Source organism: Patagioenas fasciata, chromosome 15 (genome assembly GCF_037038585.1).
Source record: "Patagioenas fasciata isolate bPatFas1 chromosome 15, bPatFas1.hap1, whole genome shotgun sequence".
Lineage (NCBI taxonomy): Eukaryota > Metazoa > Chordata > Aves > Columbiformes > Columbidae > Patagioenas > Patagioenas fasciata.
In genome coordinates this window covers 7,333,581-7,355,018 of record NC_092534.1, presented here as the reverse complement: position 1 = coordinate 7,355,018, position 21,438 = coordinate 7,333,581, and the positions used below count along the sequence as shown (strand labels likewise).

General features: G+C 45.6%; 1 protein-coding gene across 5 annotated transcripts in view; it reads left to right on the top strand.

Moving 5' to 3' along the window:
* MGRN1 (mahogunin ring finger 1) overlaps window positions 1-21,438 on the top strand; it is a 52,138-nt gene that overhangs the window by 573 nt on the left and 30,127 nt on the right. For all 5 annotated transcript variants that reach the window (XM_071815122.1, XM_065850645.2, XM_065850644.2 and 2 more), the window contains exons 2-4: window positions 6,345-6,463; window positions 8,987-9,075; window positions 13,482-13,628. In XM_071815122.1, the coding sequence (XP_071671223.1) occupies window positions 6,345-6,463; window positions 8,987-9,075; window positions 13,482-13,628 (355 nt within the window). The remainder of the gene's footprint in view (window positions 1-6,344; window positions 6,464-8,986; window positions 9,076-13,481; window positions 13,629-21,438) is intronic.

The window sequence follows — 21,438 nt, the reverse complement described above, 5'->3', positions numbered from 1 at the left end:
CTGCCCTTTGGTCCTGGTGGGTGAGCAAAAGCTTCGCTTCTCTGCTCTGGAAACCCCACGGCAGCAAGCCCTCGGTCTGCGGCCACTGGGGCATCTCCTGCTGGTAAAGAGGGAGTGACAGTGGAGTTTGGTGGGGATGTGGAAGGAAAAGTGAATCTGATGGAATATGGGATGGAAAAATTCCCACATGACAGCGTTCTTTAACTCCTTAGAATGGCAGCGGTTCTTACTTGGGCACTGTTGGACTGACCTACATGGGTATTTGTTTTCCAAAGGGAGACATTCTGAAAACTTAGAGAGTTGTCAGCAGTGCCACTTTTGTGAAGTTGGGATGAGCCGGTGACTCACCTTATCTTGGACTGGCTTGTGAGATTGCCTGGTTTAACTTGTTTATTTCTTTATTCTTCTCACAAAATGAGCCATCAGGGAAATTCAGGTGCTCTTTTTCCTTAAAGTATCGATTTGCTTAGAAATTTTTCTGAGTTTCTGATTTGCTAGGGCTTTTCCAGGCAAGCTAAAGAATTTGCAGAGTGGCAGTTTGGGTTCTCTTACTCTTGGTTTGCAGATACAACATAGCGTTTTTGTTCAGACACTCAAGTTCTCTGTGTGTTTGATGACTTGCTGGCTGTGACATCCTCAGGGCTGTGTGATAGAGGCAAGTAGGTCCCCCCATTTTGTTTGGAGTAGATAGAAGACCTTCTCAAATAGAGTCTTGCCATCATTATACCTTGTTTTGTTGCAGGTTGCCCTTCAGCAAGAATGGTGATGTGGAGGACATGTAAGGGGGAAACCTTCCCAGAAAAATTCTTCAGCTGTGTTGGCTCTCTTAGAAAATGCAAACTGCTTTTTTAGGGGGGTGGCAACTAGTTTATTGGGCTACTAGGAAGGACAAATGTCACTGCTAGGAACCCAGCAGGACTCTGCGTGTCCCTTGAATGGCTTGGGGGGCTTTCCCATTGTGGGAGACTGGGTGGACATGAGCCACCTGCTAAGCTGTAGCTGTGGCAGCGTGGGCCCTGCTGGCAATTTCTGACAGCCTGGAGATTGCATCTGATTTCTGTTGACACTTAGACAGGATTTTAGATATGTACCAGGTTCATTATAACCATCATATGCAATGAACATTAAACTGCTACTTTCAAGTCATCATCCTGTTGTTTCTATACAGTTGTAATTACCTGGACTAGAATTTAATGGTGTGAGAGGTTTTAGCCAATGTGCTTGTATGTTCACATGTGCCATGGAAGGGGTCTGTTGATGTAGATGCTGCCAAAGAACATTCTGTGTGTGATACCTCCCTTGTAAAACTGAACAGCTAATGCTTTCAGGCAACTGATTAAAGAAAAATATTGGTATTTCCTTTAAAGGCTTTGAATACAATTAGATGCCTGTTAATTTTCTTGTTGTTGTTGCACTTGCTTGTTGTCTTTCTGAGAGCGTACTGGCTTTAGGCTAGACCTTTCTCTTTGCCTTCTTCATGTTTATCTAACAAGGATCATCTTGACTGCAGGAGGGAAAGGAGCTGTCCAGGCTCAGGATCATTGTAGGCAGAAGAAGAGGTCATGAACACTTCTAAGGTGGAGATTTAAGAAAGGTTACTGAACACCAGAACAGTAAGGGCTGTTAGGATGGCACTCTCTTCCCTTCTTCAGGTGGAGTGCGTTCAGAAGGACACTGTCTCTTCTGGCCCTACAGTCCTACATGTGAGTGACGTGGGGCTGAAAAGGTTGGCCGTGACTGGTCCAAAACCTGGCAGTGGGGAGAGAAGGTGACTGGGAGTGTGTGTGGTTGTATTTGATTTCAGGAAGCAAGCTGGAAGTAGTACAAAAAGTTCTTAGACTAGATGGTTGCTAACTGTGTCAAACTTGACGTGGTTGCTGTGAGGCCTGTACTGCACCTCACTGCTGGAGTGGAAGAAGCCAGTTTTGCATCAGCTGTGTTAGGTGACTGTTTGGATGTGTGCACTGGAGCATTAGCCGGGCACACAGGCAGGCTTCTGCCTGCTCAGAGGTCCCCCAAAAGTGAGGTGGTTACCTCAGGTTACCTGTCCGCAGGAGTCTTATTCATTCAGCACTGAGGGCTGTCCTTCACCTTTCGTGGTCTTTCCCTCCAAGTCTCTGGTTTAAGCAGATTTTAACTTACTGTGGGTGTCTGGGCAAACTGCAGCGGCTTGGTCAGCTCTCGTCTGCAATCAGCATCGGTTTGAAGGATGCGAGTGCACGTTCTGGAACAAGTACACCACTTCACAAGAAGACTGTGTTGTGAGAGGACATAAACGCGAAGTGCAGGTATCCTGGCTGTAATTTGGCCATTGTATCAGCCTTCCTGTGGAAAGGAACACGGTTACTTTACAAGGTCATACCAAGTGGCAGCACCTTGTTGAGTCACAGATGGTTGCAAATGGCGTGGTAAATATTCAGTTCTTGTTTATTGACTTTTGATGTGGTTATTACTGAGTCAGTCACGTGCTCCGTGGAGGATTGAGTGAGTTGTTGTGGAATCCACCTTGGTCTTTATAAGCCAGAGGCCCTAATGAGGCATTTGCAGATTGTTTAACAGCTTTGTTGCAACCAGTATGGAGTTTTGTAGTTAAAAATCTTTTGAAAATGCACTGCTTATGCCTTGGAAGGCTCTGGATATGGATCATTTGCATTTCCCCTCCTGCATCTGTGGGGCTGAGGCTGCTGAAATGCTGCAAGATAACATCTGATTCTGTTCTTTAATACCTCTTCACTAGTATGTTTTAACCTTTTTTGCTTGCTTCATGGAGACTGCACTGGCATTGCAAATGCCTAACCAGTTGGAAGGGGGTGTTGGAGAAAGGCTTGGTTTGTACAGAAGAATTAGTACTCTGAGGAAACAGGCTGAAAATGGGTAATCACAAGGAACAGTCATGGTCTTTGCTGTGCTTCTCTGCTTGAAGTGGTTAAAACAATCTGTGTTCTTGCATGCAGTCTCATGATGCCCCTATTGCTTTAGCAACCAGTGAGCAATGCACCAGTGTTTTCTGCAGCTCCTTCGTCAGCTCGTCTGTCTTTCCACTGAGTTCATCCGCAGTGTGGAGCAGGGCTTGGAGCATGTGCCCTTGAGATGGCTTTTGTCCTCTGGAGCAGGCTCTTGGAAGAGAATTGCAGACCCTGGCCATGTTTGGGAGGAAAAATGAAAGGTAGATTACTCCACTCTGAAGCTAAACTGCTTTGTGGCTTGGGAGTGATGCTTTAATCAAAGAAAGGTTTTTAAATAGGAGAAGAGTACCCTGAGTTCTACTCAGTCTGTCACCTTGTTCTCAGCTCATGAACCCTATGTACCATGACAATGCTGAGACAGGAATATGTTCCTGTATTTCACATGTAGCTCTCGTTGCTCACCTGCCATGCAAAGCACGGCAGGGGTGGTTGTGTCTGTGACTCCTGCTGTAGTTCTTCAGCCCACCGTGGTGATGCCACCACTGCCTACCGTGGGTTGGTGCTTTCCTTTCCTTTCCTGCCTTCTCCCCCGCTGTTCATGAGCACCAGACTGGAGGATTTGTGGGTGAGAACCAGTTGCTTTTTTACTTGTTTGTTGCTGGATTATATTTTGCCCAGCTCAGAGCTGTGTTCCTGTTTGCTACATGATGGGTTTTGGTGGCCCAGCAGGGATGGGCGATGAAGAAGGTGAGAGAACCTTGTCCAGCTGTGGGACTGATTCAGGCTCAGGCTGTCCCCAGAACCATGCTGTCAGTCCATCCCTCAGCATGTCGCGGTGGTGAGCGTCTGGCTAAGTAATTAAAAAGGACTCAATTTCTGTCACTTCACTGTTAATTCTAATAATGGTAGGAAGCCTAAATGGGTATCTAATTACTTTCTGTGCGATACAGCCCTTGTTTTGATGGGGCTGCAGCTGTGTTGCTGACTCTGTGCTCCAGGCTGTTGTAAGCAGTGTGTAATTTCTGAAGGCTTGCAATAGAATCTCTCTTTTTCAGCTGCTGAAAGCTGTGTTATAAACTTGTGAAGGCAGTTTGCTGCCATCCTTGTTTGTTAGTTTTGCTGTTGAGACCGTGTGCATGCAGTGGCTTGTGTAGCTATAGCAGCACTGACAGAGCCCTGGGCTGTTCTGCTTGCCAGCGGTTTTGCCTCTGAGCTCCTCAGAGTGACTTTCCTCATGCTCTTTGTGACTGGCACTGACTGCATTCCTTGTTTGCCCGTGAAGGAAGAGACTGGGAAAAAATCCTTCATGTTGCAGGAGGTGACTTAGCAAGATGAAGGGAGCCTTCAGTCTGAACGTGGAGTTGAAGCTGTGGTTTCCAGTTAGATAAGTGCTGCTGTGTTGCAGGGGGTAGCATGTATTTGTGAGAAACCCTAACAATTTGTTAGAGATCCCTAAAGTAGTGGAGCAAAGACAGTCTGGCAGGTGCCTTGAATATGCTAGTTATGCATCTTGGTGTTGTTCAGTTGTACCAGAGAGGCCTTTTCACCCCAGGGTGCTGGAGGGGCTGCCCGGCAATGCTCTCCTGGGCTGCTGGCTCCCCTGGCATGGGGTGTCAGTGGTGGCGAGCAGTCCTTGCCTGCTGGACGTCTGCATCCTCTGCCTGTGGGATGCAGACCTTTTTCCACAAAAGAGCATTGCTCTGAATTTGTGGAATTCAGGTTTAGTGAGGCATGTCGAGCCCCAGGATGTCTTGCTCCTAGGATACAAGGGAATTGTGTGACTCTGATGCCAGGTAGTCAGCTGCTGTGCCACGGAGGCATCCTGCACAATCGTAGTCTTCACAGTTAATCAGATAAAATGCTTCAAACCCACATTCCTACTTGACCCATGTAAAATGCAAAACCTATTCCTAAACCCCAGTGTTCATCATGTTTTTCTGAACCTTAGTATAAGCATAAACCATGGCAGTGTTATCTCAGGTGGAGAGGCTGTATCGAGCTAGCTGTGCTTGGATGTTCTACTCAGATTAGCTTTTTAATTTGTTGCTTCTGGGAGAGGTGGGAGTAGGTTGCCTGTTGTTTGGAACACCTACATTTTATTACACTGATTGTGTAAGACAGGTTCTGGGTAGATTCTGGACCTGTGCTGAAGTTGATTGTTGTATCTGGAAAGAAGGATGTGTTTTTATAATATAAACATCTGGATGCCTGTAAACTGAACTCAGCAATAGCTGAGCACAACCATCGTCATTAAAGCACTACCATCTGTGCAGAGTGAGAAGAGCCTTTCTTGAAGCATAAAGGCAAAACGGCTTAATGGAAAAAACAGAGCCATTCATGAAAGCCCTCCCATTTTGGAGTGAATCATGCTTGCTCCAAGCTAGAGGGACTGCAAATCCTTCCATAATGCCTCCATAACCATTCAGATGATTAGTTACTGCATCTGTAATGACTCGTTTTAAAACAAATTTTATGCTGTCTATGCATTGCACCTAGGGAAGCAAATGTGCATTTGGCTCTGTCCTTTCATCACATGCATGAAAAATCCCCATTCTGAAACTTCAAAGGAAATGGCTTAGGTGGAGCCTTTTATTTTAATTCTCTCCTGATACATATTTCTCTGAAATTGTAACTCCATGAAGTTCATATTTGAGAGTGTTTTCCTGAAGTCTTTCTAGGGGGAAGCTACATTTGTGGTGCTCTCACACAACTGAATCGAGTCAGATGACTTTGCCGTTAATCCAGTGCTCCAGAATCCCAGTGACCTTGCACACCCTTTGTCTCCTGAAGTTTGTGCTGGAGTGTGTCACGTTAAAGATGAATGAAACAGATCTGTGGTGAAGCTTTCAGAGCTGAAGCTCAGTTTAGTCAGTCCCACGGTTTATCTCTTTCAGACATCCATGTTTCTGCATTTAGAATTGTCATTGCTATTAATTAAATTCAGCATCAAGGCATATAGTCTCTAGCACTCACAGTAAAGGTTTTGTGTGGTTCTCGCCCTGGGATATGAGAGTAAAAGAGGTGAGAGAAGGCAAACCTGGCCAACAGGAGTTTGTAGTTGGAGGAAGCCTCATCCTTCTCAGAACAGGTTGCTGGTGTTTGTGGGACTGGACTTCACACTGGAAGGCGGAGAAAAGGGAAGGAATTCATCAGAATTGGGCAATATTGAAAGAGCTGACTTTTACTGCTCCCTGTCCCTTCTCTGGAAAACAAGTTAAAATGAATGATCTCCACTGTAATGATTTATAAAAGGGTTTCTCCCCTACCCTCCAGCTTCTGTTGTTGGCAGTGGCCATCAGCAATACAGGGTAAGAGTGAACTAGCAAGTATTTTCTATGTCTTGTGCTCTTTTATACTTATGAATTAAAAATTGCACAGACCAGCTGTTCTCTGGGATGCATGTTTTTTTTATTCCCTTGTGGTTTTTTTTTTCTCTAGGAAACTACTTTGCAAGTCACTTCTTTATGGGAGGCGAGAAGTTTGACACCCCTCACCCTGAGGGCTACCTTTTTGGCGAGAACATGGATCTAAACTTCCTTGGGAATAGACCTGTTCAGGCAAGTTCCTATATGCTATTTTAACCTTCTATTGCCTGCCTATTTTGGCAAAACTTGTGTAGGACTTGTAGAGGAGGACAGCACAGACCTAAGAGACCCTCGTGACTTGGGGAATGTCGTTCCAGTCTGAGGTGCAAGAGTGTTTCCCCACTCTTGTCCCAGGTTGCTGGCTGCCACAGCTATTCAGGTGATTTGCCTGTGCTTTTATTGTGAACAGGGAGTAGCACAGTTGTGAGGGACAAATAGGAATTTTATGCAAGTGTTGTATTTTGGATTTCTCTTCCATCTCAGAACTGCTTAAAAAGAACCAAAAGGTAACAGAGCAGGAGCCATTTGGAGATGTATTCAGAGTGTTGGAGAAGGAATGGAAAAGAGCTGCTTGCTGTGCCAGCTCTTTTCCTACTTATTTCTGCAGCTTCAAAACAGGAAAAATTGATGTCATGGTTCTCATGTTCAGAAAAGCTGTGACTGTTAGTTAATTCATGCTTGTAGTGTTTGGAGTTCAGTATCACCCTTGTTTTACAGATGTGGGAAACAGAGGCGAGATGACTCGATATTTGAATTGGACCAGTGACAAGCGTGTTCTGCTTTCCGAGATGTCCTCGGGCTGTGCCATTGGTCATCTCTGCACCACAGTTAGTTGAAAGGACCCTGCAGGGTAGGACAAGAGAGAATCTGGAAAGCATTTGTTCAAGCAGAAGGTGCAGATGAGCAACAGGTTTAGGAATGAGGGACTTTAAGTGGAGATTGTTCTGGACTAGCAGCGCTATGCAGGGACAGGGATGCTCACCAGGTACGCTCTGGCATGTCTGTGTGCAGGGCCTGTGCAGGACAGTGGTTGAAAGCTGACTGCTTCTCCTTTGCTCTGTGACTGGCAGCTGCACAGCACTCCAATGAAAGCAGAAGATGCAGCTGTTAACTAAATATCCCGTGTGCTGTAGTGTCTGACCTTGCAGAATTAAATTGGCTGCATGTCTCAACCTGGGCTTCCGTGCAGACATCCCGGCACTGAATTTCATCATTTCTTCAGAGAGGAGTGGGTGCGAATGCTATTAACACAGTGGGATGTTTGCCAAACAGGTTTAAGAGACGGAGGTTGTCGTGGTATATAGTTTGCCTATGTAAAGTTAATGCCCTTTGGCTGCTCTGATTAATCTTCAAGGAAAAAGACACTTGAACACAGAGCAGCAAAACTGCTTTCTGGGCATGGGCCAAGTTTTTGCTCTGGAGTAACTGAGGTCTTGACCGCTCTGCGTAGGGCAGTGCTACCAGCCGTAGTACTGAGCACTCCGTGCAAGGAAAGCAGCTGCAGCTGCCCCGTGAATTCTCTGCTGCCTGTGGCTGTGGCAAGGGTTCATCTGTGGCCTTCTCCTGTCGGTCAGGAAACAGCACATTGTCTCTCAGGCTCTGGCTATTGCCCCACCAATATGTTTTTGTGGCCTGAGGGGACGACACTGAAGGGTTGTGTCCTGGAGCTGCCCTGAAGTTCAGTTGCAGCAACGTTTGGCTGCCTGTTTAGCAGGCGACTCATTTCTAAGTAAACGTGTGTACTGGCGGTCCCTGGTACTTCTGCTCCATGTCAGTTGCTCTGCACCACTGCAGAGCAATCAGGAGATGTGTTTGAAGGACCCCCAGCTCTAATGAGTCTGTGTGGTGGCACTGGATACACTCCAAGACACCTTCCACCTGAAAGCCTGTCCTGCAGCTCTGTACCTTTCTGTTGTGCCTTTGCTCTGACTTGGAGCGCGGCCATGGCTCCAGCCTGAGCACTTGGCAAACTTGGCAGTTGTGTGAGTGGATGTTTCAGCTTCAGACTTCACCGAGGAGCTGGGAGATCCAGCAGGCAGGTCTGCAGCTGCACAGGTTGCAGACACCACAGTAAGCAGTGTCCTTTGCATTTCTCACTGGAGATTCTGTGACCAGTAAGGAGAATTACAGTCTGAAGCATTATCGTCCTTTATTTAAGGACTATCTGTGAGAGAAGGCCTCTTGGCTGTAGAATAGAATGAGGCCTCCTATCCCTGTCTCCTTCTTTTCTTTTCCAGAACATTTGCCCCATTGTTTCGGAGTAAAAAGAGTTTTCCCCCAGTAATCCATGGCTTCGGGATGCTGATTAGCAGTCAAGTCACTGTTTGCATGCTGTAACATGCATGGAGGAGATTCCTTTCTTTAGTGGAAATAAAAGCTTGTGAGAGCAAGGCTTTCCAGACTTAGAATTCAGGGTGCAGAAAAAGAGCTTGTGAAAATGCCCTTTCTTAAAGTGCGTACTCCCAATATGAGCTATTGCTGAGCCAGAGCTGGATTTTCACCCTGAAATATGCTTGATAAAGATGTAAATATAATTCTCTCTACTGTTCCTTGTGGCTGTTGTATTGAGTACCCTTAAAGGCAGATGTTTCTTGGTTTAGGTAAATTGTGTACCAGGTAACATGCTGCTACCTTTTATAGTATAATAATATATACCTTTTATAGTATACCTTTTATAGTATAATAGTATAATAATCGTTTGTCTTTTTGTTCCAGTTTCCCTATGTAACTCCAGCTCCACACGAGCCAGTGAAGACACTGAGGAGTTTGGTGAACATCCGCAAAGACTCTCTCCGACTTGTGAGGTACTGTTATTGCCTGAACCTTTCATTTTATTCAACCCATCATCCAGAGCTACACTGTATTTGGTAGGATTTTGGAGAAATAGCTGAATCCCCAATCCTTCTTGCTAGATATGGCCAGAGTCTTCTGTGTTGCCTTGTGATCAGAGCTTTCAGGTGGTTTATACGCTCCTTACCCCTAGACTTGAGCAATCTGTGTTTCTAAACAGGACCAGTGATATATCTGTCTCTATGGGACAGACTAGAGTGGTAAACAAAACCATGAAATCATGAGCATGGACAAAATATATTAGTCAGGTCAGTAAACCCTACAAACAGATTCCTTTCTGCATTTTTGTACAAGGAGAAGCCATAAAGTAGCTGATTCTGGTGCAAGTCACAGGCCAAGAGGACTGATTGGTCTGGAGTGAAACTTCCTCAGCTTTCTCCTGCTGCCAAGATAAAGTTTGGCCCTAGTGTTACATGTTTGTTTAGATGGCTTGTGTCCTGTGCATAGGGGAAGGAGGTCTGGATAGTTGTGGGGCTTTGTTACCTTTCACTGCTCAACACAGATCTGAACCAGTGCTAGCTGGATTAAATGCCGGTGCTTCGACCTGCAGCCGCCCTCTCTGAAACACATGGCTGAAATACAGGGGCCCAGCGTACAGTGGTTTGTTTTGGTCTGAGCGACTGGGCAGATGTCCAGGCATCTGGACAGGCAGAGCATTTCCCGAAGATCCTTGAGCTGCTCTGAATTCTGCATTTCAGGCGCAGGGCTGGAGTACTGGCAGGGGGCCAGCTCCAGCTCTCAGCCAAGGTGGTTCTGAGAGCGTGCTGTAACGTGAGTAATTTGAGTCATAACTGCACAAAACCCTCAGTTTGTTTTTATGTGAAAACTGGCAGGGGTTTTTTTGTTCTGTTTTTTGTTTGTGTTTTTTATTGTTGGTTGTTTTTTTGTTTTTGTTTGTTTTTAATGAACAATACTTGTGATTTCAAAACTGATTGAACAGGAAAAGAGGGAAGAACTTCTGAAAAGGTAGCCATTAGTAAACTGCTCTGAATGCTGTCTGGCTTTTTCAGCTTAAGGGTGAACTACTTCTCTAGGAAAAAGTCCTCCTTTCCTCCCACACTTGCTGTTATTTTGCAGGCTTTCACATAAACAGGATAACATCTCTCAGAAGCCAAATGGGAAGTGGCTTTTTCACGGGGAGGGGCTTTGCTGTGAGTAGAGGAGTTGGTGGGGTTTAGTACGTCATCTTGCTTTGCCTTTTTGATCATAACATTGGATCAGCCACTTGTTCTCAGAGGTGGTCAGTCTCTTCTGCTCTATACATGTGATTGTGGAAGCTGCGTAATTAACTTGTGTACATGACCAAAATGCACACCTAGCAAAGTCACCAGTTTATAAATTTGTGCATGCATGTGTGGGCACCTCACATAAACTCTGTAGATCTTGATTAAATGTACATTGTAAACTTTGAGTGCAGGTGGAGACAGAAGAGCTCTTGAACCACCTGAACCACTCCTGAGCCGCCTCCTTGTCGGCCACATCCGTTGCAAAGAAAGAAGGAATACAAAATGTGTGACTTTGTCTTGCTACTCCCCTGAAGTTACATCCCACTGTTGCTGCACCTGAAGGTGGAACATGCGATCTCTCTGCCTCTCAAAGTGTGCACCAGAGGAGTCCTTGCTTGTTCCTTGGTCCAGCTACCAGCTGCCATAGCTGCTCATGCAGTCTTTCCTTGCCTGAACTCTTTCCTGTGTGGCAGACAATTTCCTTAACCTGCAGCACCAGGTGTGTTGCAACATGAAAATGTGTACACAGCCTTGCTGTGACTGTCACCATTTGGGCACGTACACCTTGCCCACTGCTTGAGTGACGCCGTTCCAGGCAAACAGGGCTCTGACTCTCCCATTTCCCAGCACATGCATCCTCCAGAAACCTTCTCTTCAGGCACTGCAGTTGGTGGTGGCCCCTCAGTGGTTTCCCAGGGCAACAGATCTATTCTAGTCTAGGTTTAACCCCTTTTCTTGGAAGGGTGGAAGCATATTCTGAGTGCTGTTAGGGACGTGCAGAGGTGAAGTTGGGAGCAGGAGGGAGATCTGCAAACCCGTGTGCTTTTTGTGACTTCACTGAGAAGACAAAATAGGCAATGGTTTTACTAATGACGTGTTGCTTTTGCGTGATCTGCCCCCACCCCCAGGTCTCTCACTTTGTTACTTGGGGCTGTTACAGGTCTCTAGGTCTGTGGTGTCGATGGGCATCTCTATTTTAATACCCACCTAGATATGCAGTGAATATAGGTCTGTGAAGTAGCTTACATCAATGCTTGCCTGGGAGGATACTGGTTCTCCCCCAACCTATTTCTTCTGGAAGAAGTGGCAAGTGTGTTGTAGCTTGGATCCCTCACTGCCAACCCTGAATCAACGGAGGGCAGCACAGCAAGACAGAATTTGCAGAAGCTTGTGCTCCTGCTTTCTTGGACACACACACATTTGTGAGTGGATTGTTGCCACCTGTGCTCTTGGGTCAGTCCAGCATGAAATGTTGATGCTACCTCCGTGTTTTCTAGGCAAATCTGCCCTGCTGCCTGGAGCGTTTGTTGTGTACGGCCTTCAAGTGCCATGATTTTATACTCTGAAAGCAACTAGCTTGTATGAAAATACCATCTTGCTCTATACTGTGTGTTTTATCCAAGATGTTGCAGATGTTTAGATGCTCAGTTCTTGGGATTTCTGTGTGGGTTGTGTGGGTTGTTTTTTTTATTTTTTATTTTTTTAATAGTAGCACGTTGGGTGTATTCTAGCTTGATTTGCTGTTCTGATCTAGGTGAACCTCTGGCAGAAGTCTTATTTGGAGCTCTCCAAGTTCTTCAGACAGGAATGCAAGTATATGCTGTAGTGATTCACTAGGGTTACATTAGTACGTGTGTTAGGTACTTGATTATGCTGCTCTTAAATTTTATTTCGCACTCTGTATTAAATTGCTGAAGCTGAATATTTCGTTCTTGTTCAGTCTGGTGTTAAGTAAAATTCATGCTGAAATCCTCTTAATTAGGCAGCAATTATTATATCTCGGTGAACTTGGTAAATAAGGATTCCCTTGATTTTTAGGTTGAATTATGGAGGTATGCCTAGCCCATTTCTAACTATATTCAATAGTACAGCGTATTCATTGAGCCTGTTTAATGATGAGAGAGGCTGGTTGATACCGTGAAGTCAAAGACAGTGCCAAGCTTTTCCTGAATAGTTTAGCTGCTTGGCTTTGACCCCGGCGTTGTGGCAGTTAAGGTAACATTGACAGACAAGTGAGGCTGGAGCTGGGTAGCAAATCGAGTGGTGGTGTACAGATCTCAAAGGCAAAATTGTAGGTGCTACCTACAGTCGTAGGGTTACAGTGTGATTTGAATTTACATATGGGAATCTGCATCTGCCCTGCCAGTGAATCATGTCCATTCTGTCACTTTGTGCTTCAAGGCGGTATCTTCTCATGGTGTGTTGTGTGGGCTGCTTCTTCCAGGTCTGTTGGTCTTTCTGTCCACTCCTGGCATGACATAACTCACGGCTCATCCATGGCCATAACTTGCTGCCCTGGAGCTTGCTTCATACCAGCTTCTTCAGCGGATTTGTTACCTGCCTGTTCCAGCAGCAGGGAGACGGAGAAGTACTGGACAGTGGTGATCACACGATGGGATCCAGCTGTACCGTAGCCCATAGCCAAGTTATGAGCCATCTTTATGTTAATAGAAATAACTTCTAAACTCATTCTTGTATTGGTTATCATGCATCTGTTACACAGTTAAATGTGTTAATTTTTGCTCGTTAAGTATGTGCAAGCTTCAGTCATTAGCAGTATTGAAGATTTAGTTGATGATCTGTACATTTGAAGGTATTGAAGTTCCTATATTCTGATGCTTTCTGATCTGAATATCACCTGTGTGATGCTGGAGATACCTTTTGTCGAGCTTCAGGAGTTCTTTGTGTTGCAAAAACCTTGTGTTTTGCCTGTCATGCACCATTTAATTTGCAGAGTTAAAAGAATTAGGCTTTAGACTTATCAGGCCCATGCAAGATTTCTTTAGTCACATACTGAGCCTAATATGAAGATTTAGAAGGAAGGAGAATATTTCTTGTCCTAAGGGTTTAACATTCAAGAGATCACTTCTTTGTCTCATTCTGTGTCCTGGCACTGTAAGGCAGGGTGAGATTCCTCAACACCATCGTTACATGATTCACGTTAATAACTTTAGTCAAATCCGGGAAGAACCTTCTTCAGAGGAAGGAATGGTGATCTCCTGGGAAGCATCAGGTGGCAGCCCATGGTGCCTTGACTGCCCAGAACATCTGGACTAGAGTACTCTTGCCCTGATTTCCAGAGGGATCTTGATGATATCTCGTATGAGTTCTAATCCTCTGGCATTGTCTTTCAGGTATAAAGATGATGTTGACAGCCCTACTGAGGAGAATGGGAAGCAGAAAGTCCTGTACAGCCTGGAGTTCACGTTTGATGCAGATGCCCGTGTTGCCATCACAATCTACTGCCAGGCTACAGAAGAGTTTGTTGGTGGCATGGCAGTGTAAGTCCTGGGCATGTGGGCACGTGAAGGGAAATAGAAGCTCTCGGGAGATGAGCCTGTCAACATCTCATTAATCACCACTGAGGGCAGTGCTGCCACAGGTGGTGGAGAGAGAGATCTCTAATTCTTCTGTTTTGTTTTATATATTCTGATAACTTTGATTATTACTTTCACTTTCTTCCCCCATATAGCTAATATCCTCTCTTGTTCCCTTTTCGGTTTGTTTTTTTTTTTTTTGGGTATGGGGAAACCATTCTGTGTGCAAGAAAGGAAAGGAACTTGCAGCTGTACGCTTTGTCAGCAGGATGTTCTATGGAAGTAAAGAAACAACCACCTTACCCTTCACATACTACCAGTTTTTTCCAGATCACCTAACTTGCTGAATTTCTGTGTTCCTGTGACAGGAGCATCTGGGCCACCAAGGTGAAGTTCAGTGTGACATTTACACAGCGAGTCTGTGTGGAATTGAGGCCCACCTACAGCCCCTTTTGGGATAAATGACCACCCTAACACAGGTTGTTGTGAGATGGCTGTTGGGAGGATTTACTGCCTGGAACCCTGTCTGTGTGGTTCCTGCCAGGTGCATGTATTAGCCCCTGGCTAGCTGCAGAAAGAATGGTCAAAACGTCATTCTTGGAGTCTTTCTCATATCCTGGTAGTGCATCCCTATGGATTTCAAAACCTTTTTATCTAAATTGGCATGTTTAAACCATTCCAATCAATGCTGTATCCCATAAGACCACAAAAATGTTTCTCTCTGTATTAAGAGCAAAGGTGACTGAAATGTGCTGTCTGTGGTGTGAACTGGAGACACATGAGCTGCTGGTACGTTATGACAGGCTTCTGATGGCTGTGGGACAAAGAGTTCTTTTTGTTCCATGGGTAGAGGAAGATTCAGGCTGCAGAAGCTCCTGGCTTCCTCTCGTAGAGGCTTTTGGCTGATCAGCGGTTCTGTGCATGTAGTGCTGACGACTTCTGCAGTGGGGATCTGGATCTGGGGGTAAACTTATGTTTTATTGAAGACATCTGCAGAGGTTTCAGCATGGAGAAATATGTATGACAAACTATAAAATGGCTTACATGTTTTATGCAAAGTATAAACATCCCACTAATGATCAATGAATAGTGTATTTTTAGAAATGAGACAAGCTCAATGCTCCCATCCAGATGTGCATTCCTCCAGACTGGAGGATATCCCAGGCCTGAAGTTTTGTATAGGCCCCTTCTATCCTTCTGTTGCCTTTGATTTGGGCAGGTAATTAGCTCTTTTTAAGTGCTTGAAAAATCGCTCTTGACAAACTCTGAAAATGCATTCTATTCAGTGCAGTTTTTCCTCAGCAGAGCTGAACGCAGCAGGATGCCTTAGAAATCCTGATAAAGTTTCCGTGTTCTGTCTCTTAGGTCCTTAGGTTTCCTGTGAATTTAGTGCTAGTGAAGGTGTTGGAATGGCAGCCTTGGAGATTGAAGTCCTCTTTTCCTAACAGGTACAACGTGAAGAGGTGGCCAGTGTCCCTTGAGCTGCCCTGCGGCATTCCTTGGTTTTTACCCAAAAAACAGTGGGCTCCTGGGGGGAGCTGAGGGCGCCTATGGCCAGGGTGGATGTATTTACATTGCCAGACTTCAGCCATGGCTTAAATCAGCAAGTCTTGTTTTAAATAGTTTATTTTAATCTTGGTTTGCACATTTGCGTATTGGTTTACCTTGGAAGATAATTTGTCACTGGTCAGTAACAATGAAACACTTGCATGTACAACTCAGTGTAAGCTTCATATCAAACTTCGTGCCATATTTTACAAAGAGCTTAAGTCTATAAAGAATATGTGTATACTTGAAAATGTATTTTTTCAGACTCCTGGTTTTGCGTTTTGTTGTGTCAAAATGGCAGAAGAGAAAGTTATTCTAAGGCGAAAATGTACTGTCATTTTTTTAACCTGTGTCTTGAACCAAGCTGTGTTGGGATGAAAGTGCAACTGAATCACCCGAGACCAGCTGTGTAGCGTTCTTGTTAGTTAAACTGCGCTGTGTTGAACTCTGTCTTGTCAAGTTGTGCCTTGAATAATAATTGTTTAATGAAAATGTTATAGTTACTGAATATAACTAGCTGTTTATGGACAGAGTGTGATTTCAGTCTTCTGTAATTAGTAGCTCTCCTGTAGAAACTGTTGGTTGATTGGAGGAGGAAAACAGTTTCTGGTTCACTTAAGAACACGTTTTACTGAAATTTAGTGCCATGCACTAAACCAGTGACTGTCCCCAGTGCTCTTGTCTGTTCTTTAAAGTTTATGCAGCAAACATGAACTACCTAATTGCTTTTTAAATTTAATTTGAACAATTCCTGGGCAGAATTTCTCAAAGTTAACATAACTGTCAACTTCAAAGAAAAATATTTTTTAAAATATGAATTTTTTAATCCACCCTGTCCATGGTTCACTGGGAAGGCAGATCTCTGTTCAGATGGAGGAGAAGCCTTTGTTCGTGCACCCTACCTGCATCTGCACGAAACCAGGATCAGTGGCCATCAGTCATCACCTGGCTAACGAAACATAGCTGACGATGCTGTGTCACCCTGCTAGGGTGGCAGCAGTCCCCAGTGCACTAAACCTTTACGTCAAAAGCCAAAGCACTCAGATTCAGCCCTTGCTTTCACTGCTGGCCTTTTATTTAATACATCATACTTTAATTTCCCTGTACTAGAGGTTTGATGAACTGTCTGCTCTGGAGTTCTTGGACAATAAATGTTATATAGGTGGGGGGGCTGCATCAAAAGCCAGGGAGCCTTCTAGAAGGCATGATCCTGATTTCGTGCAGATGTGTAGGTAATAAGGGCTGGGGGAAGTGAGATACAAATATAGATTTTATAAGCTGCTTTAATTCAACCCAGGCTATTTTTCCATGTGCAAGTGGCTCATGAAGCACGTCCTGGGGCTAGTGCAGCTGCCCGAAGTAGGCATCTCTGCTTCTCTGGATTTGCTGGCTGCTAGTAAAAACCTTTTGAAGCTCTGATTTCAGCTTTGCAAAGCAATTCTGAAAGGGCACTGCTATAATTACTTTGATTTATTCTTTTCAAATTCTAGTGGAAAAAAAAAATCGGGGCTGCATTCTTAGAGCTCTGAGTGCAGCATGTGCATTTTTAGTGCATTAATAGGAATGCAGCTTTCCCCTGCCTGGACTGGTAGTTTTTCCTTTTTCTCAGTTTCTTTTGGTGCTAACAGCTACATTCAATGAACAAGCATGTGCAAAAGCTGCACTGTGTATAAATTCAAAACTTTTTTTATTGCTGTGTTCAGTACTTGATTGGGAAGAAGATGCTATTTAAAACAAACGACTCTTTGTTTTTTTTTTTTCCACTCTCCTAAATTGATGCTAAATTTTAAAATGGGAGAAACTTTCTGGACCCTTGTCAAAAGCAGAAGGTTTCTCCTGGTCCGCAGCCTGCAGCATGGCTCCTTAGGAGCGCTAAACAAGTTATTCTTGCTTCTCTGCTGAAACAGCCACTGAGCCTGATAGTATCAGCACTCCTGCTCATGTGAAACTCCTGCTACGAACATTATTATGTCCATACAGTTTGAGGTGAGGGGAGGTGGCTCTCTCTGAGCAGAGGCATTGCTGCTTGTAGAGCCATGTCCTGGGCCTGCCCTCAGGATTAGCTGCTCTCCGTGACCAAAGGGAAGCGTTGCTGTCTGCCAGCCAGGAACCTTCCCCCCTGGAGTTGCTGGGGCTCCGTGTAAAAGCTGGTGGCTTTATCAGCATGTGCTACCTGTCCTAACCTGTCTCAAAGGAGCGTTCAGCAGAGTTTCCCAGGTAATCGTGCTGAGATACACTCAGCTATAGCGTTTCCCAGCCAAGATCTTGGGAACACGTAGCTCCCAGCTGCTGCTTGCCTCTTTTCCTGAGCTCTTGAACTCTGATTTTCACGGGGATCTGCATCGTCACTGCTGTGGGACCACAACTGACCAGTAAAGTCTGGAGAAGGCGCATGTGCGGCTGTTGGTGATTGTAGAGGTGTCTTTACCTCTGCAGCCCCATGCCTAGGGAGGGGACCCAGCACTTTCTGATGCTAGTGCAGATATCTGTAGAAGCCTCTTGGATGAAATGGGAGTTAGTTTAAATCTAGAATATGTCTTGCCTGGTTACTTTGTGGTGAGGCTGAAGACTCTTTAGACTAAAACTCATTAGTTTTCAGAGGACTGGCTGGTGCATTACCCCACGGGTAGCAGAGACCAGATCTGCCTGTGTCCAGAATCTCTTTAATGGCATGGAACTAGCGAATTAGCAGTGACCTGCCTCTGAACAGCTCAAGATCCCAAACATCCTCATCTTTATTTCTTTTTTTCTGGTTGTGTCCACTTTCTTTGGTTTTGGAAGCTGGCAAACTCTTCTGCTGTGCTTCTGTTTCCTGTGGCAGTCCCCCCAGTGAACTGTAGCACAGCGTCTTCCCTGAGGATGAGGATCTGCTCTTATTTTCGGTTAGCGGTGGGTAAGCACTTGAGGAGTTGATCTAAGATCTGGCTGGCTTGGAGTGATATTTCTCAGTTTATCCTTTTCTTTGGCTTCAGCTTCCCTGCAGCTGGGTAGAAAGCATTGAAAACACTGGTTGGGGAAACCATCATAGCAGTTTGACTGCCCAGCCACAAGGACAAGCCTTGTATTGCTCAGTGACACCGAGGCACAGCAGTACCTGTCAGCTTCAAAAATATCCTATAAACAAAGAGAAATTTGCTGTCAGAATCTGTGATGCTAATGACTAGTGAGCTGGAGAGGCGGCTCCGTGCCTACAATAGAGGCGATGGGCATGTGCAGCAAGGAGGGGTTCAGCCGTCTCAGCCAGCAGGTGAAGGGTGACCAGGATGGGCCCTGCCTAAACGACATGAGAATCTCTGCCTTAGCATATAGGAGGTGCCAACATGCAGGTGTGCGAGCTGTACATCACTACTCACTAGTGATCGCCCGTGACCGTGTGATTTCCCCAGACAAATGAGAGGATGATCCACATTGCATTTCTACTGCAGGGCTGGCAAGACTCTTCAGCAGCTCCTAGAGAGCAGTTGAGGGACTCCCAGTTCATCACCTGCCTTCTCCTGTAGTAACTGGTTTGTGTGTTTGTACCCTTAGATGTCTGTGGTTTAGGAGGCAGGTTTTTCTTTTGGAGGAAGCTGCAGAGATGTTCATACTCTCTGTGTGTGCTCTACGAATGCATCCTTTCCTTTTCTGGCAAAAGCCTTTACATGCACATTATTAGCCTGTTCCTGGGAGGGCCCCTGGGACTTTTCCAGCTGTAGATATCTTGCTGACTAGCAGGAAGGATTGTGTAGTTAAAGCATGACAGCAGCGGTTGTTTCCGCAGGGGAAGAAGTCAAACCAACCCTGTAGCTGGAAGCTCTTGAAACAGTCTGTTCTAAAGACATGAGCAATCTAGGCAGATCAGGAGCTGATGATAAATATGACATGAGAGCTTTGAGTTTTGCAGTCCATTTTTATGACAAAGATCTTTCTCTTTGGACAGAAAAGGTTCTATTCTGTATCCTAGCAATGTTGCCAAACTTTCTCATTATAAAGAGAAAACGCAATGAAAATAGGTCAGTCTAGCTCTGCAATCCTTACCCTTTTTCAGGGCTGTGCTGTTTGTGTTGTGGATCCGCAAATAAGTGTACTGGATTTGTTACTTTTTAAAAAAACCTCATTTCCTTGTTTGTTTTGCAATGCCTGCTACACTCATTGCACACATCCTACCACAGTCTCTTAAGCTGATGGTGGATGTGACACTGCAACAATTATGTATTCTGTCTGCATGTGGAACTTTGAATAGTCGGTTCACTAAATGAAATCCAACTGCAACGGGTAGCTCAGCACATAGCTGTTTTCATTAAAGCTTGTGTAGGAGAGACAGAGGCACTCAGGTATTCCTTTGGTTGTTTAATAGCCTCTATCTATTCAGGGCCTTTGAAAGGTGCTATTGCAGCTTTTGGCTGTGGACTGTGGTGATTAATATTAATTCTTTGTGCAGAGAGATTTCTCCTGTGTGAAGAAATCGGAGGCAAGTGCTGTTTTCTGCTAGGCACAGGCCTTTACCGCATTGATCTGGACAGACATCGGTCCCCAGGGGAACGCTGTATTGTGCTGAGTTCACAGGCTGGAGAGCTAAATTCTATAGGTTTCACCAAGCAGACAAACCCTCTGTCTTTTAATGAGGGCTCTGGCCTTTGTGCCTCTGTGCGTAGCTGTTGTGTAAGCTGCCGGCACTGGAACCGTGAGTGTGGCCGGCTCTGTGGCAGATTTGGCAGCTGAGGACAGACCTCGGCAGGTGCTGGAGCGGGACGTGGCTGGTGGGATTTCAGCTGCGTGATAAGGGGTTTGTCTCCTTCTTTCCTGGAGTGGAAACTCAGTCCTGGAAGGAGAAGACTGGCAGGGGCTGAAGAGCACCAGCTTAGCAGACGGTTAACCTCTGCATGGAGTGGGACCCTCTTGGGGCTGGATCTTGCCTAACTATGAAGCGAGACTCAGGACTGTGGCCTTCTTATATTTTGGTAGTGGTTTTTTTACCAATAAACATCACTTTGAGTTGAGACACTGTTCAACTTCCCTCTTGCCCAAAAGCTGACCTCTGAGATCCTGGCCCAAACTGAAAGAGGAGCGTGCAGGTGGAAGAAAGAAGGGCTAGCGTGCTTGCTCCACATCAATTCCTGGCCTCTGTGAACATCAGCAGGACATGACTGGTGCTTTCCTCATGACATCATCCTCATCCATGTAAGAGCACATGGAGCCCGCCACAGCCTGTGGCAGTAGAATAATTGATTACTGAGTACCCCCTAAAGGTCTCATGTAACTCTGCCTTGTCCTTGGTTCACTGCAGATTGCTGTGCAACGTGCATAGCTGTTACAAAAGAAAGAGGACGTTTATTTTGTCCACAGGCTCTTCACAGTGCAGGCTCTTGGCTGTTACCAGGCAAAAATGGTGCCTTCGGGCACCATTGCTATCTGCATCCTGTTTTTCTTTGAGAAATGGGGTCTGGACAGTGCTGTGCGTAACTCTGAGGCAAACTGGCCAGGATCCTCACTTGGTGTGTCTTGGTCAGGGGTCCCAGTGTGCTTGTGGTAAGAGGAACTGGTTTTTGACTGTCTGAGGCAGCCCCGGTGACAGGCAGAGCTGAGCATGAGGAGCACAGCAGTGAAGAGGTTTGCACGAGTTGGGACTGGTGCCCTGCTGAGAACATCCGCAGGCACTGATCAGGAATGAGCAAGAGGGGGAATCACCCCCACACATAGCCGTTGCATCTCCAGTGAGCACGTAGCAACAGAAGTTTAATTCTGCTTAGCCAGAGTTCCTGAAAGGCTCCCACCGGAGCTGCTTAAGGTCTACAGGTGCCTGGTAGCAAGTCTGGACTGTGTTTACATAGCAAGTCCAGACTGCGTACAGGGAGACTGGGGAATAATTTTAGTTTGTTTCCTGTTCTCTCAAAAATCACTCTGATGTAGTCACAGGGCTTCTCAGCTACCAGTTCTCCAATACACAGCTGGTTTTATGGGTGGAAGGGTTTGGCGTGGGGAAGGAAGGAGTCAGAGCGGAGTGTAAACTTTGCTTTGTGGGAGTAAAGGTGTGTCAGAGGGCTCACGGGAGGAGACAGGCTGCATGAATCCTGAGGACAGAGCTGGGGGCTGCAGCTGCAGTCAGCAGTGTGGTCCCTCACATTGCTGGTGATTCTCATGCTGTCAGGGGTACCTGAGCAAACAAACAGGTTTAAAAAAATGTGACCAGGGATTTCTGTTTGGTCCTGACCTAACAGGACAGACCCCGCTTCTCCATTGTCCTGAG